General features: G+C 35.7%; 1 protein-coding gene across 8 annotated transcripts in view; it reads left to right on the top strand.

Moving 5' to 3' along the window:
* Positions 1-16,903, top strand: part of epb41a (erythrocyte membrane protein band 4.1a) — a 53,577-nt gene extending 36,674 nt beyond the window's left edge. For 7 of the 8 annotated variants that reach the window (XM_058046437.1, XM_058046435.1, XM_058046436.1 and 4 more), the window contains 5 exons: positions 10,512-10,640; positions 11,241-11,357; positions 12,770-12,850; positions 14,668-14,772; positions 15,864-16,903. In XM_058046437.1, coding sequence (XP_057902420.1) covers positions 10,512-10,640; positions 11,241-11,357; positions 12,770-12,850; positions 14,668-14,766 — 426 coding nt within the window. In that variant the 3' untranslated portion in view covers positions 14,767-14,772; positions 15,864-16,903. The remainder of the gene's footprint in view (positions 1-10,511; positions 10,641-11,240; positions 11,358-12,769; positions 12,851-14,667; positions 14,773-15,863) is intronic. The other variant, XM_058046434.1, reaches the window with a different exon arrangement.
* The last annotated feature ends 586 nt before the right edge of the window (positions 16,904-17,489 follow it).

Genomic DNA, 17,489 nt, shown 5'->3' with positions numbered 1-17,489 from the left:
TGTAAGATGATAATTATAGGCGGGAAACTTGTTGAAGAACGAGTAGCGCCCATTAAGCAATCAAGACAAACTAGTCGGAATTTGTAAGCTCGGCTCCTTTTTTTTCCTTGGCGGTATGACGTGAAGTGAATTTTGTTGTGCAAAAATTGCGAGAGAAAGTTGTGATTTTCCTTGTGTGTAATTATTTGAACGTTAAGTTGCTGTGTGATGAGTTTAGCGTTCTTTGTAAGATAATAATTATAGGCGGGAAACAAGGTGGAACCTTGATTAGCGTCGTTAAAGCCCATGTTAAGATAAGAACGAATCAAGACAAACCAATTCGTTGGAATTCGTAAGCTCGGCTCCTTTTTTCCTTGGCGGTATGACGTGATGTGAATTTTGTTGTGCTAAAATTGCGAGAGAAAGTTGTGATTTTTTTTCCTTGTGTGTAATTGTTTGAACCTTAAGTTGCTGTGTGATGAGTTAAGCGTTTTTTGTAAGATGATAATTATAGGCGGGAAACTTGTTGAAGAACGAGTAGCGTCGTTAAGATGAGAACAAATCAAGACAAACCAATTTGTCGGAATTCATAAGCTCGGCTCCTTTTTTCCTTGGCGGTATGACGTGATGGGAATTTTGTTGTGCTAAAATTGCGAGAGAAAGTTGTGATTTTTGTGTGTGTGTGTGTAATTATTTGAACGTTAAGTTGCTGTGTGATGAGTTTAGCGTTTTTTTTTAAGATGATAATTATAGGCGGGAAACTTGTTGAAGAACGAGTAGCGCCCGTTAAGCAATCAAGACAAACTAGTCGGAATTTGTAAGCTCGGCTCCTTTTTTTTCCTTGGCGGTATGACGTGAAGTGAATTTTGTTGTGCAAAAATTGCGAGAGAAAGTTGTGATTTTCCTTGTGTGTAATTATTTGAACGTTAAGTTGCTGTGTGATGAGTTTAGCGTTCTTTGTAAGATAATAATTATAGGCGGGAAACAAGGTGGAACCTTGATTAGCGTCGTTAAAGCCCATGTTAAGATAAGAACGAATCAAGACAAACCAATTCGTTGGAATTCGTAAGCTCGGCTCCTTTTTTCCTTGGCGGTATGACGTGATGTGAATTTTGTTGTGCTAAAATTGCGAGAGAAAGTTGTGATTTTTTTTCCTTGTGTGTAATTGTTTGAACCTTAAGTTGCTGTGTGATGAGTTAAGCGTTTTTTGTAAGATGATAATTATAGGCGGGAAACTTGTTGAAGAACGAGTAGCGTCGTTAAGATGAGAACAAATCAAGACAAACCAATTTGTCGGAATTCATAAGCTCGGCTCCTTTTTTCCTTGGCGGTATGACGTGATGGGAATTTTGTTGTGCTAAAATTGCGAGAGAAAGTTGTGATTTTTGTGTGTGTGTGTGTAATTATTTGAACGTTAAGTTGCTGTGTGATGAGTTTAGCGTTTTTTTTTAAGATGATAATTATAGGCGGGAAACTTGTTGAAGAACGAGTAGCGCCCGTTAAGCAATCAAGACAAACTAGTCGGAATTTGTAAGCTCGGCTCCTTTTTTTTCCTTGGCGGTATGACGTGAAGTGAATTTTGTTGTGCAAAAATTGCGAGAGAAAGTTGTGATTTTCCTTGTGTGTAATTATTTGAACGTTAAGTTGCTGTGTGATGAGTTTAGCGTTCTTTGTAAGATAATAATTATAGGCGGGAAACAAGGTGGAACCTTGATTAGCGTCGTTAAAGCCCATGTTAAGATAAGAACGAATCAAGACAAACCAATTCGTTGGAATTCGTAAGCTCGGCTCCTTTTTTCCTTGGCGGTATGACGTGATGTGAATTTTGTTGTGCTAAAATTGCGAGAGAAAGTTGTGATTTTTTTTCCTTGTGTGTAATTATTTAAACGTTAAGTTGCTGTGTGATGAGTTTAGCGTTAACTCGGCTCATTTTTTCCTTGGCGGTATGACGTGATGTGAATTTTGTTGTGCTAAAATTGCGAGAGAAAGTTGTGTTTTTTTTCCTTGTGTGTAATCATTTGAACGTTAAGTTGCTGTGTGATGAGTTTAGCGTTCTTTGTAGGATGATAATTATAAGTGGAAAACTTGTTCTTGTAAAGCTCGGCTCCTTTTTTCCTTGGCGGTATGACGTGATGTGAATTGTGTTGTGCTAAAATTGCGAGAGAAAGTTGTGATTTCTTTCCTTGTCTAATTATATGAATGTTAAGTTGCTGTGTGATGAGTATAGCGTTCTTTGTAAGATGATAATTTTAAGCGGGAAACTTGTTCTTGTAAAGCTCGGCTCCTTTTCTCCTTGGCGGTATGACGTGAATTGCCGACACATCAATGTCAGCCTACAGCTTTTTGGTTTCAGCACCTATTTTTGTCTTTTGTTTTTATTGAGTTTGGAAACAAAACTGTTGAAAATGACGTGCACGATGGGCCAAGTTTAAGCAGACAATCACGCCAAAAATTTCTCAGGACAATACTTGACGGATCGTTCCAGCATTGGTTCCATCATCAGTCAGTATGGAATGAAAATAGTTGATCAGATTCTGCCTTGGGAATAATTATTGGAATTCTTGGACTACTCTCAGTAAGAGACATGGAGTGATTCACTCCGAAAGTAACTATCAAAATGTGATGCCAGGACTGTGGAATTATCGGGAATAGAATTGTATAATGTCAACTTATCTATGAAATGAAGTTGCTGCGTGATGAGTTTAGCACTTTTGAAGGACACTTTTGTATTTGACATTGTACGTGATGCATTCACTGTTGGCTGCATGACACTTATCGTTATCTTCTTGCTCAAGGTGAAGTTTACAAATGTATTGCCTTTGTTGTTTGTGGCAATGGTGCAGCACCGCAGGAATACACAATACTGTATATCAATGAAGGCATGCTATCATTTGCATTATTTGTCCATTCATTGTCCATTCATCATATTGGTCACCGATTGTTACATCCGTAAACGTAATAACTGCCCACAAATGTAACAAACCACAAACGTAATACAAATCTGCAGCTTTGAATGTAATAATCCCGCAAATGTAATAAATTTTCCACAAACGTAATAAAAATTTGCCTGCTGCAAACGTAATACTGAATTATTACATTTTGTTTGTTGGGCGTACATGTGCGTTTTAGTTACAGTATATTATTGTATGTGTGATTTTGTGTGTATATGGGGAAGAAATAATCCAAAGAAATAATAAAATATAATAATAATAATAAGAATAATAATTTTAATTAATTAATTTAATTAATTAATTGCAATTATCACAATTATGTTATCTTTTTAATTTAAATTTGTTTAATTTTTTAAAATTTAAAATAAATTATAATTTAATAATTAAAGATTTTAATATTTTTTATTTTAATTTTTTAATTTTAATTTTTTAATTTTAATTTTTTAATTTTAATTTTTTAATTTTAATTTTTTAATTTTTTAAATTTAAAATACATTATAATTTAATAATTAAAGATTCCTTTAATGTAGTCAAACAATACTCTTTGAATAATTGTTTCCACAAAAAAAGAATTATCCTTTTATTATGTTAAAATTAATAAAAATTATTATAAATAATTATTATTAATAATTAATAATTAATAAATAATATGTTATGTTAAAATCCTCAAAATGACATCTACACCTTCTCCCTCGTTAAAAGAAGAAAGGACAAAAAACAAAAACAACAACAACCACAAAGATCATTATTTTGTCTCATATTACATTTGTGGGAAGTTATTACCTTTACAGTTTTTCACTTTCCCACATATGTAATAATTTCCTGCAAATGTAATAACTATTACATTCAGTATTACTTTTGCAGTAGGCACATTTTATTACATTTGCGGCATTATTACATTAAAAACTGCAGATTTGTATTACGTTTGTGGGCAGTTATTACGTTTGCGGGCGTAACACCGATATTAAAAAATAAAAGAGCCAGTAATTCCACACCACCAAGGTCTCCAAACTAGCCATGCCGTTATGGTACCGAGCTTTATACATACCGTACGACATGACTTGATGAATTGGAAAGTATCACTTACCTAAACTGAAACGAAGCCCATCATTTTATGGGTCGGCCTCGCCAAACTTTACAGGAGACACAGTTTCATTTTCTCTGAGCGTTTACTAAAAAAGCCAGACTCATTCATCAGACTGCCAAGTCGAGAAGTGTGAGTCATCGTTCTAAAGGACACTAAACTAATTTGTTCAGTGTCATTCTGTTGTAGTGTTGTGCTCTTCGGATAAAAAACCCATTTTTGCACAAAATGTTTGCAAAGAATGATTTTTATTCCACAATACAATCCCATTTCAGTGATTAAGTGGAGTGGACCTCCGCGTCTTCCATATTCAGCCGTCCGTTGTTTAGAGCGGTATATTGCTTCCGGACCTTGAGTGGTGTGAAAAAGTGTTTATTTTGTTTGTAACATCATCAAACTAATTCAAATATCGGTCAATGACAACACACCTGAACACAAAAGGTAGTTTTTAATAACTGGTTTATTATTAAGGGAGCAACCTACATGGCCGTGTGTGGAAAAGTGATTGCCCTCCCACCCATTAAATATAACACAGATTAATTGAGATCTATCAGTCTGGAAAAGGTTATAAAGCCATTTATAAAGCTTTGGGACTCCAGCCAACCACAGCGAGAGCCATGATACACAAATGGCAAAAACATGGAACAGTGGTGAACCTTCCCAGGAGTTGCCGGCCAACCAAAATGACCCCAAAAGACCAGCGACGACTCATCCAAGAAGTCACAAAAGACCCCACAACATCCAAAGAACTGCAGGCCTCACCTGTTAGGTCAGTGTTCATGACTCCACTATGAGAAAATCACACACAAAATCCACAAGACCTTTGGTCTGACGACACCAAAGTTCAACTTTTTGGAAGGCAACTGTTGTAAAAGTCACACCGTATTTCAGAAAAAGAACATCATAGCAACAGTAAAATATGGTGGCGGTAGTGTGATGGTCTGGGGCTGTTTTGCTGATTCAGGACCTGGAAGACTTGCTGTGATAAATAGAAACATGAATTCTGCTGTCTACCAAAAATATCCCACAAGCAACAGTAAAATATGGTGGTGGTAGTGTGATGGTCTGGGGCTGTTTTGCTGATTCAGGACCTGAAGACTTGCTGTGAAAAATGGAACCATGAATTCCGCTGTCTACCAATAATATCCCACAAGCAACAGTAAAATATGGCGGTGGTAGTTTGATGGTCTGGGGCTGTTTTGCTGATTCAGGACCTGGAAGACTTGCTGTAATAAATGGAACCATGAATTCTGCTGTCTACCAAAAATATCCCACTACATCATAGCAACAGTAAAATATGGTGGTGGTAGTGTGATGGTCTGGGGCTGTTTTGCTGATTCAGGACCTGGAAAGCTTCCTGTGAGAAATGGAACCATGAATTCTGCTGTCTACCAAAAATATCCCACAAGCAACAGTAAAATATGGTGGTGGTAGTGTGATGGTCTGGGGCTGTTTTGCTGATTCAGGACCTGAAGACTTGCTGTGATAAATGGAACCATGAATTCCGCTGTCTACCAAAAATATCCCACAAGCAACAGTAAAATATGGCGGTGGTAGTTTGATGGTCTGGGGCTGTTTTGCTGATTCAGGACCTGGAAGACTTGCTGTAATAAATGGAACCATGAATTCTGCTGTCTACCAAAAATATCCCACTACATCATAGCAACAGTAAAATATGGTGGTGGTAGTGTGATGATCTGGGGCTGTTTTGCTGATTCAGGACCTGGAAAGCTTCCTGTGAGAAATGGAACCATGAATTCTGCTGTCTACCAAAAATATCCCACAAGCAACGGTAAAATATGGTGGTGGTAGTGTGATGGTCTGGGGCTGTTTTGCTGATTCAGGACTTGGAGGACTTGCTGTGATAAATGGAACCATGAAATCTGCTGTCTACCAAAAATATCCCACAACATCATAGCAACAGTAAAATATGGTGGTGGTAGTGTGATGGTCTGGGGCTGTTTTGCCGATCACTTTTTCACACAGGACCATGTAGCTTTGGATTTTTTTTCTCTCTTAATAATAAAAAACATTCATTTAAAAACTGCACTTTGTCACATGACTGTACACTTTCGGTTTTCATAAGACCCATGTCCTGTGACTGTGCCGTATATAACTCATTGGTTTTCCTTGTTTATCAGACCAGGCCGGGATGAGTGGTATTCATTAGTAATAAATAAAATATTTCTAAATTTAGAGCATACAAAACATTTTAATTAAACTTTTAAAAACATTTTTCCCGTTATTAGAGCTCTGTAGACATGAAATAACACCCCTATGGTCACCTTTACACTCATATTACCCAATATAGTAGATATAATAGACTATAAATAAACTCACACGTACATATATAGTAATGACCGACACGCTTGCACATCATCTCTGCCATTTGTAAATGCATGTTTTTTTTGTTTTTTTTAATGTACTTTGCTGTATTCCTGCTTACTTGTTGTACTTAGTACTAGATAGTGTCATTGGAGTAGTAGTTCACATGAAATCAAGTCCTTCACAATTACAGTAATCCCTCGTTTATCGTGGTTAATCGGTTCCGGACGCAATTGTGACAAATTTCCGCGAAGTAGGATTCCTTGAATATTTTGGTAGTTAGTTTACAGCATCCTTTTTAACATTGTTAGAGCCCTCTAGACATGAAATAGCACCCCTATAGTCACCTCTACGTTAGTATTACCCAATAATAGACATACTAAGAGAAAATCAGACCTAATTAGGAGAATATTGACTCACCGATTAGCATTGGGAGACTTCCTGTTTGTTCCTTTTTACTTCCTGTGGTGGCTAGTGTAGAATACTACATATCATGGTAACATTTTTAATATGTTTTTTGAATTCCTTACATATGTATTTTAGTTATTTTAGCCATTTTTCTGCTTGAGAATGCTTACTTTGGACAAAAAAAATATATAAAATGTGCTTAAATACGCATATATTTTGACTAATAATCAACCACGAAACAGCATGATTTATTAATGAATATTTATTTTGAAAAAAAATGTGAAAATTTTAAGCGCAAAGTGGCGAGGGACTACTGTACATAGATTGTATGCATAATTTGCTTTTGGATAAAACTGCCATCTTACAATTTTTTTTTAATGTTTTTTTTAATGCTACATTGTACACTGCCTCCCTGATTTTACTGACCACTTTAGGGTGTTCTATTGTGCTTCTGACAGTGAATAACTACAATTGGCCAGTTGCTACAAAAGAGTATTAACATTCCAAGGCTGTGTTTATAATTTATAATAACAGATGTATAAAATGATAATAATTCAATGAACATTGCTGTGAAAGATGCTGCTGGCATGCGGACTTAAAGGTAAAGACTTATTGTGCTGTTTTAATATCAAGCTTAGCCAAAAACAAGAAAAAGCACTTCTTGCGGTTGGATTTCTCCTTTTTACCAGCAAGGAAATATTTTGGGAAAAAATTATACTGATATGGAATATTCCACCATCCTCTCAAAAGACAATAACACAGACAATTGCAAGACTCCGAGTGACTGAAACTACATCGGAGTTCAGGAAGTGTTATTAAATTGTTTGCATTACCTTTATAATGTCTTAAAGTACACTGCCTGAGCCAAAAAAAAAAAAAAAGGTTTGAATCCAGCCTCTAATTGGATAATTACTGCATGGGTGATTATTTTTCAGCAGGAAACAAATGACGCCGTTAGTAGTTTCATCATTGACAGGTCGCAACCAGTAGCTCGGGGGCTGGTTTTTGAGTAGCTCACCAAAAGTCAAAATATATTTGCTTCAACTCATAGTCATTATGCCGCTATTGAATAACAAATGAGCACAAGATAGCATGGAGACAAAGACGTCACAGAAATTTGCTTTATAAATACATAAAGTACACAATTTGAGTTGTGAATACAGTTCAATTCGGCCATTCGGCTGTGGTGTTTTTGTGTCCTTGTTGTGTGGATACAGTTAAATATTATTATTATTACACTTATAGGGCCAGACTAATAGCTCAGTACTTTTTAGTTTCACTTTCAGTCCTACTTGGTCGGACACAAGAAATGATTAAATGACTCACACATGTTTGCCATGCAAATTCACCATTCGGCTGTGGTGTTTTTGTGTCCTTGTTGTGTGGATACAGTTAAATATTATTATTATTATTATTATATAATTAGATATTATTATATTCCTTAGCTTTTCTTACTGATTCTTGGTACTGTGTTGCTATCGGATCAAATTTTAATTTTTTTAATGATTTTATTATTATTATTTTAATAAGATTTAATAAATTTATAAATAATTTTTTTAAATAAAATTATATATATATATATATATATATATATGTGTGTATATATATAATTTTATTAAAAAATGTTTATTAAATTATAATTAGCTAATATTATTATATTCCTTAGCTTTTCTTATTGATTCTTGGTACTGTGTTGCTATTGGATAAAATTTAAATTTTTTTAATTATTTTATTATTATTATTTTAATAAGATTTAACAAATGTTTTAATAAAATTTTAAAAATATAATTATATGTATATATATATATATATATAATTTTATTTTTAAAATTGTATTAAATTATTTTACATTTTTATTATTTTATTTTTTAATTTTTATTAAATTATTTTACATTTTTATTATTTTATTAGCTATTATTATTATATTCCTTAGCTTTTCTTACTGATTCTTGGTACTGTGTTGCTATCGGAGAAGTAGTCAATGATCACACTCACTAAAAGGTTTTAAACTGTAAAAAAAAAAATAATAATAATAAAAAAAATTCTAATAGCTTTTACCACAGCGGTAAGGTAAATTTTGTTTTTTGGGGTTGAAATAAGCAAAGAAAATAAATATTACAGAAAGGAGCGGTATAAAGGATAAAATTGGTTGGAGAAAAACAAATTGCCATTGTGCTACAGTAAATGCGTGCCATAAACTAAGCCAAAACTGGTCCAGTGAGCGTAAATATCAAGAGTGTTGAACCTTTTTATGGCAAGGCAGTGTATATTATGTCTGGAAGAAAAAGTCCTCTGCTTGTATTATTTTGTGGAAAGTATAAAAATGGAAAAGAGAAAGGACGTACGTTTGCATGTTGGAGACTGAATTGAATATTTGTTTTTATTTAGTGTGGTGCACGTTCATGAAATAAAAATAAATGAAAGATTTTAAGAGATAACTCAATGGAATGGATTTTTTTTTTTTTTTTTTTTACTGACTGACGGCTTCCCCTTACAGGAATTGAAACCTTAACCTTCCTCTTGTGTTAGCTTTCTAGTATCATGTCGGGTCGGTCCTACTTGGTCGGACACAAGAAATTATTAAATGACTCGCACGTTTGCCATGCATCTTCACCATTCGGCTGTGGTGTTTTTGTGTCCTTGTTGTGTGGATACAGTTAAATATTATTATTGTACCTATAGAGCCAGGCTAATATCTCAGTACATTTTCAGTTTCACTTTCAGTCCTACACAAGAAATTATTAAATGACTCACACATGTTTGCCATGCATCTTCACCATTCGGCTGTGGTGTTTTTGTGTCCTTGTTGTGTGGATACAGTTAAATATTATTATTACACCTATAGAGCCGGACTAATATCTCTGTACATTTTCAGTTTCACTTTCAGTTCTACTTGGTCGGACACAAGAAATTATTAAATAACTCACAGGTTTGCCATGCATCTTCACCATTCGGCTGTGGTGTTTTTGTGTCCTTGTTGTGTGGATACAGTTATATTATTATTATTATTACACCTATAGAGCCAGACTAATATCTCTGTACATTTTCAGTTTCACTTTCAGTTCTACTTATTCGGACACAAGAAATTATTAAATGACTCACACATGTTTGCCATGCATCTTCACCATTCGGCTGTGGTGTTTTTGTGTCCTTGTTGTGTGGATACAGTTAAATATTATTATTACACTTATCGGGCCAGACTAATGGCGCGGTACATTTTCAGTTTCACTTTCAGTCCTACACAAGAAATGATTAAATGACTCACACATGTTTGCCATGCATCTTCACCATTCGGCTGTGGTGTTTTTGTGTCCTTGTTGTTGTGTGGTGAAGGTTGCGGGTTCGATCCTCCAGATACTGAACCCCCATTTGCTCCAGATGCTGCGTCATCAGTAGTGCTAACAATGTGCTAGAGATAAAATGTGGTGTGCCCCAAGGATCAATTTTAGGCCCCATTCTTTTTAATTTATATATGCTCCCACTTGACAATGTTATCTATTTTTGGGTTTTTTTAATTTTTATTTTGTTGATATAGATTTTCCTGACAAAGTCAAAAAGCCTTGATGCAATAAATAAATGTTATGTGATTATTTTTATGTATTAAAATATAAAACGGAAGTCTAACACAAGAAGGAAGGTTAACCAAAATCGGGACCACACTGTTGTTGTTGTTAGCATAGTGGGCTTTGTAGCCTGGATATGTTGTGTTTAGTGTTTTTCCAAGTCTTAGAGAGTTTTGTCTCTGACTCTGTTCGTCTTTCCAGTCTCCGGTTTTGAAGACCCAGACAATCACCATCTCAGATGTCACCAACTCTCTGAGAGGAACTGTGGCCTACAAGGACGTCCCTTTAGTTCACACTGAAACCAAGACCATTACATACGAGTCAGCGCAGGTAAGTGGAATACTACATTCGCAATTACAGTAAACCTCGGATATATCGGATTCAATTGTTCCCACTGGTTTTGTCCGATATAAGCGAAATCCGTTATATGCGTATACCGGAAAATGTCCGTTTTACGCATATATCGGATTTATATCCGGTATATGCGTAAATCGGATTTTATCCGTTATAAAAAGGCACTTCCTTGACTATGTTTCCAATGTACCTGGACGCGCAGGCAACGCTGTAAACGCTGCAAATGACGTCGTATAGCGGCCTGTCACGATTCGGCGAATCGGAGCACCACGATGCGGCCATCCGATATATGCGAGGGAAATTTAATGGAAATGCATTGGAACGGGACTGGAGATTTTGTCCGAAATAGGCGAAATCCGTTATAAAAAATCCGATATATGCAATGAATTTTTATTGGAAATGCATTACAGAAAAATCGGTTCTTTCTATCTTATTTTTTTGTCCGTTGTGAGCGAATTTCCGATATATCCGAGTCCGATATATCCGAGGTTTACTGTATAATACTTCTTCTGCCTTGTATTTATATATTTTTTTTAGTTCATTTATGCTCGGAAACTGGAGTCTAACACTGAAAAGGTTTCTCTCCCACAGCCGGTGGACACCTTGGCGGAACGGGACTCGGGGGTTCTGCTGAGTGCCCAGACCATCACATCGGAGACCATCAGCACAACCACCACCACCCAGATCACCAAGGTCTGCCTCATGACTCGACAACTCGATACCGATCAATATTGCAATTTGCTTGAATGCTGATGATTGATCACCGCTGTCAATCAACCCAACCCTTCCCAGTTAGAGAGATGTTATATAAATAAGTCATTTCATCTTCGTTCAAATCCATATGTACATACCATAATACTAAATCACAAGCAGGACTCGACTTAGCTGTCAAATTATTTTGATGGTGTAATATTTATCAAGTAAAAATAAACAAAAAAACACAAAAGCGATCTCCATCTTCCCAACACGTCCCAAACAGGACATTAGGATGTGACATTTGGAATGCTGGTGCTCTAAAATGTGAATTCCCAAGATAAACAACTACTCTATACGGAGCATAAATTAAAAAAAAAAAAAAAAAGGAATACAATAGTATTGATTGAAATACCGAGTACTGCATCAGAAAGTTGCAGTGAGCAGGCTCCACTATTGCTATATATAAGCAGCCGCCTTGGTTAGCATGTTTTTCAGTTAACATCCAATATTTACGGGAAAATTTTGCCTCGGTTTATGTACAGTTTCCGGTTAATGGCTTGTTGTGCTATTCATACAATAAGAATACACTGTTATTAATTTATTTTTATCATAAACCGCCCTTGTGGCTAGCTTGCTAGCTTACAAAATGGCATCCATGTGGCTCAAAAGTGTTAACACACATGTTTTAATATTTTTATATGCATAAAATAATTCTAAATGTGTATATATAGTAATTTCCGTAGCAAAATTCCGTGTTTAAGCCGCACCCACTAAATTTAGAGACACACCGAACACACATGTCCGTGTCATAAAAAGTCTGTGAGGAGCCAATCATGAGCTATAAAAAAAAACAAACTTGAGATCGTCAACCCATTGGAAATGACAGTTGGTTATTACTCAATACAACAGTCTGATTTACGGTGTCATCTTATAAAGAACACTAAATTCATCACACAGTAACTTAACGCTCAAAAGGTAGCCAGGAAACGTACAATACAATTGGATTGAAAATGGATGGATGGCTGCCTCTGTAATGCCGCCTTTGTCCACGTGACACAGGAGCGGCGAGGGAGGCTGACATCACTGCAGCACCAATGAAATTCATTATGGGGAAAAAAATTATAATTTTGTTATAATTAATTAATTATTTATTAATTAATATATTATTATTATTTATTATTATCTTTTTTTAAAATTATTATTTCATTATTTTTTTTTATTTTAAACACTTATTGGTACTATACAAACGTATTTTCCCACAACAGTTAGAGAATTTTTAGTTTTCCAGCCGTATTGTAGGCGCTTAATTATGTAAAATGTCACTAGCTAATAATAACAAAACTTGGCGTAATGAAATAAATCGATAATAAACCTCGTTCCGTACTTCTCATACCATGTTTCTGTACTAGACCGTTAAAGGAGGAATCTCCGAGACTCGCATAGAGAAGAGGATCGTGATTACTGGAGACACCGAAATTGACCACGATAAGGTAAATTCCACAACCCACTGTGGTTTTCCTCTAAGATCCAAGTCCCCGATTGTGCATTCATTGATGAGCGGAAGTGCCCACACCAGTCTGGGTAGGGTCCAATCCAGCAGAGGGAGACCAAGTGTTAGGGACGAGGTCATGGAAGCTGGAGGTGGTCTTTCCTTTTCCCTACTACTGATGTAACCTGACATCTGTGGCTCCACGGGAATGGGAAGCGAAGGTGTGTGGGGGGGGGGCACCCGCCCAAAACACCTTATGGGGGCGCAGTACTCACCATTTAGACAAGGGGGCAGAGGTCCTGGCTAAAGTAGCTAAAAGTTTGCAGTAGAGAACAGCAGAACGAGGGCATTGTAGGCATAAGTTCTAAGTTCTATATTTACATTTTCTTCCGTTTATCCGGGGGGTCCGGATGTGGCCCGGGGTCAGCAGTTTCAGTAGCCACTTCGTCATACTCTTCCAGGTGACCCCACGGATCTAATCCGAGTAAGAAAACTTGACCTATCCGCGTTTTCCCACGACCGGACTCAGTCTCAGTCTTCGATCTCCAGCTGACTTATAGATTCAGATTACGGAGTGCCATCTCCGGGTCAAGGATAAGATCCCGTCCCACGAGGAGGAGTTTTAAGTACCTCGCGGTCTGGTTCACAAGAGAAAGGGAAAAGCGGAACGCAAGATTGACAGGCGGATTGCAGTGATGGGGACTGAAAAGCCGGGCTGAAATCCAAAGCTCTTAATTTATTGGACGATTTATGTTCCTATCCTCATTTATGGTCTTGAGCTTTGGGTAGGAACCGATTGCGGTCGAAAGAGTTTCTCTGAGGAACTTAGAAGCCAGATGAAGTAGATTCCGGATTCTTCCGGACGCCTGTCTATGGAGGTGTTCAGGGCACGTCCGACTGGTGAAGAAAACTAGCCCGGAAAGACCCAGGACACGGTGCAGATACTAAGTCTCTTAGCTGGCCTGGGGATGCGTCAAGATCTGCCTGCGACCAGACCTTGGATAAGCAGAAGATGTATGGATGTATAGATTGACAGGACATAATACAACATCCATTTACCAAATTATCGTTAAAAACCGTTTGGTCTTACTATGTGACACCAAGAAAAGTCAGGAACCCTGACCTGACTGGCGTTAGTTAGCTAAGTTAAGGTTGGTGTAGACCAGGGGTGGCCAAACTACGGCCCGGGGGCCACATCCGGCCCGCCAAATGTTTGAATACGGCCCGCCCGTTCTTTCCAAAGTATTTCATTTAAAGTCAACATACAACCTGGCATCATGGCCTGAGCCAACCTTTTGATGGTTGTATCAATTTCGTTGTTTGACATGGTCTGTTGTTTACAAAGTGCTCCTGAAAAAAGAGACACAAGCACATAATAATAATAATTATTATTATTATTAGATTACTAGATTATTATAATTATTATTAGAAATATTATGATTATTATAATTATTATATTAATGCTAATTATTATATTAATTATATATAATATTATTGTTATATTTGCATATTTTACATAATAATAATATAATAATTATTATTTTAATTTTATTGTAATTATTATAATATTTTATTATTTTTAAAATATTTAAATATAAATATAAAATAATAAATAATAATAGCAGATTGCATGACAATTTTACAGATACAATAATACCAGGTGGACTGTTACGTGTAAAATATATAGTCTGCCCCCCCCCCCCCCCGTAAATTTTGTCATATCAATGCGGCCCGCGAGTCACCCCTGGTGTAGACCGTCATCTCCACGTTGTTCTGCTGAACAAACCTGTTATTGTTGTTGTGTTCCATGTCGTTCAGGCTTTGGCTCAGGCTATTAAAGAAGCAAAAGAACAACACCCAGACATGTCGGTCACTAAAGTGGTTGTCCACCAGGAAACGGAGATTTCTCCCGAGTAAGACGAGGTGAGTGTCCACACTCCGTCTTTTTATATACGTTCCGTCAATCCAACTTCATAAAAAATGATCCATGTGCAAGAAACCTCAGCACATGTACAAATCTGTACAAAATACAGTGGAACCTCGGTTAGCGCACGCCCTGGTTAGCATACTTTTTTTTCGGTTGGCGTAAATTATGGTGCGCATCTTAAGAATCAGAATTTCCTTTATTGTCATTGTATTGCATAGAATGGTGCATTTTGTAGAAAGTAAAAAATAAAATAAAATAAAATAAAATAAAATAAAATAAAATAAAATAAAATAAAATAAAATAAAATAAAATAAAATAAAATAAAATAAAATAAAATAAGGAATAACAATATAAATATAAAAGTGGCAGGTGCTGTTCAAAAAGTGGTAAATATATGTACATCAAAAACAATAACCTATGCAGTAACAAAATGTTGAATTGCAGTCAAACAAAATACAGTGGCACCTTGGTTAGCGCACGCCCTGGTTTGCATACTTTTTTTCAGTTGGCGTAAATTATAGTGCGCGTCTTCAGAATCAGAATCGCTTTTATTGTCATTATTTTAATGCGTTTTTACGGAAATGTAGCATTGCTATTTTGGACAATTTATTTGAATTCATTCACAATTTTTCATTTGTAGTGTATATTAATCAAAAATCACGCTAACGGTAAACATTGATTGAATACGATGTATACGAATTTGTATATACAAATATGAAATACGATTGAAGAAATAACTAAACAGGAAGGTGTGTGTAAAACTAGAATGCTAAATATTTTGGATTACTTCATATTAAAAAATTGATTTGGTTAGAGACGACGCTAACCAAGGTTCCACTATACTGCAATTATTAATAAAGTGCAACCATACCATAACATACCATAGTCCAGAAAATACTGTACTTACAAATTTTTAGTTTGTTTTTATGGCTTTTATGGCTTAAAATTATGGCTTAAAATTTTTTTATGGCTTAAAATTGTTAGGGATTATAAAAAAAAAAACATTGAATGCTTGTTATTCTATTCACTGATTCTCTCTTTTTCTTCCTCCATTTTCTTATGACGACTGCCACCTTGAACCTGTCAGCTACCCCCCCCCCCCCACTACCACTACCACACTCACTTTTTTACCTCAGACCTCTGAGCCACCCCCCAACAACACTCACTGCCTTTGATAGAAATCACCAAGACCACATCAGACGGACTGACTTGCACCGCTGGACTATGAACTTTAACGTTCTGACGGAAAATTCCCAAGAATCTTCTCAGTTCCCTGTCTTGTTCCACTTACTGCCAAAAAAAAAACATCAACCAATGGACAATGTTCTTTTTTTTTAAAAGAAAGAATTAAAAAAAAAAAAAAAGTAGAGCAGTTGTGAAATAACACTTCTCCGAATTTGGAGATTTTTAGAAATTTTTCCAAAAAAAAAAAAAAAAAAAAAGGGCATTTGGTCTTTTAAATCTTGAAGATAAACTGTACTTTATTTTTCTACAGCTTTTCTTACCAACAATTGGTTATCAGCAATGTGGAGTTTTTAAACAATGTGGTCAAACAGCATCAACGCACAGGGAATGTGGGGGGGTTTCTTGGGATGGTACACGTCCAATTCCCATTTGTACAGTCCGTGTTTCAGTTTCCCTTTCAATGTGAAAAATTATTTTTTTTTTTCAATATGGGAAAAATTTTTTTTCCTTTCTCTTACCTTATTTAATTAATTGTTAAATTCATTGTTTGGTATTTATTGTTGTCGTGCTTGTAACTAACGAGATATTAACATTATTTATTCTCACCTGCACTGTAAGAGCATACGTATTGTATGTATTGTACCTATTATTATTATTATTATTATTATCATTATTATTATTATTTTCATTTAGCAGCATTGGACACGTGTATTCCTACTCAGCGTGGCAGTACTTTGGTATCCGGTGGTAGTACACGTACACAATAAAATTTATTGAAGCCACATCATTACTAATTCGGTTTTACCCTGCTGGAGGCTATACAGTGGAACCTTGGTTAGTGTACGGAAATTTATGCTACAATTTTGCCTTGGTTTGCGTACATTTTTCCCGTTAGCATAGTTCCTTGTGTATACTGTGTATACACTAAGTTTAAAAAAAATACCCCCCCCCCCCCCCCCCCCCCCCGATTAGCATCTTATTCGGCTAAAAATGTAGAAATTTTGGCATACATTTTCCACTTAGCGTACAATAGTGCGTGTTATTATTAGCATCGTATTAGCTTGCCAAAACAGTGGAACCTCAGTTAGCGTGTTTTTTAGCCCATGTCGAATGTACATTTTCCGCATTTTTAGCATACTATTTTATTGTGTTATTAAAAAAAACAGTGTTTTTAATGTATTTTTTCAATCACAAAACATCCTTAGCTTCTAGCAAAGGAGCTAGCTTACTGACAAAAATGGCTCCATTTTGGATTACTTATATGAGAAACACGATTTAATTGAAGAAATAACAAAACAGGAAGTTGTGCGTAAAACTAGAATGCTAAATATTTTTGTTATTATTTCATATTAAAGAATTTATTTGGTTAGAGACGACGCTAACCAAGGTTCCACTATACTGCAATTATTAATAAAGTGCAACCTCCAATTATTTTGACTTCTGTTTTGACTTTAACACTTTAAGAAGAAAAAAAACAAAAACTGCAACAACAACAAAAATTAATCTCTCAATAGCGTTTACATTTTAA

This window comes from Doryrhamphus excisus, chromosome 14, assembly GCF_030265055.1.
Source record: "Doryrhamphus excisus isolate RoL2022-K1 chromosome 14, RoL_Dexc_1.0, whole genome shotgun sequence".
NCBI classification, from domain to species: domain Eukaryota; kingdom Metazoa; phylum Chordata; class Actinopteri; order Syngnathiformes; family Syngnathidae; genus Doryrhamphus; species Doryrhamphus excisus.
This window is presented reverse-complemented; position numbering and strand designations above follow the sequence as displayed.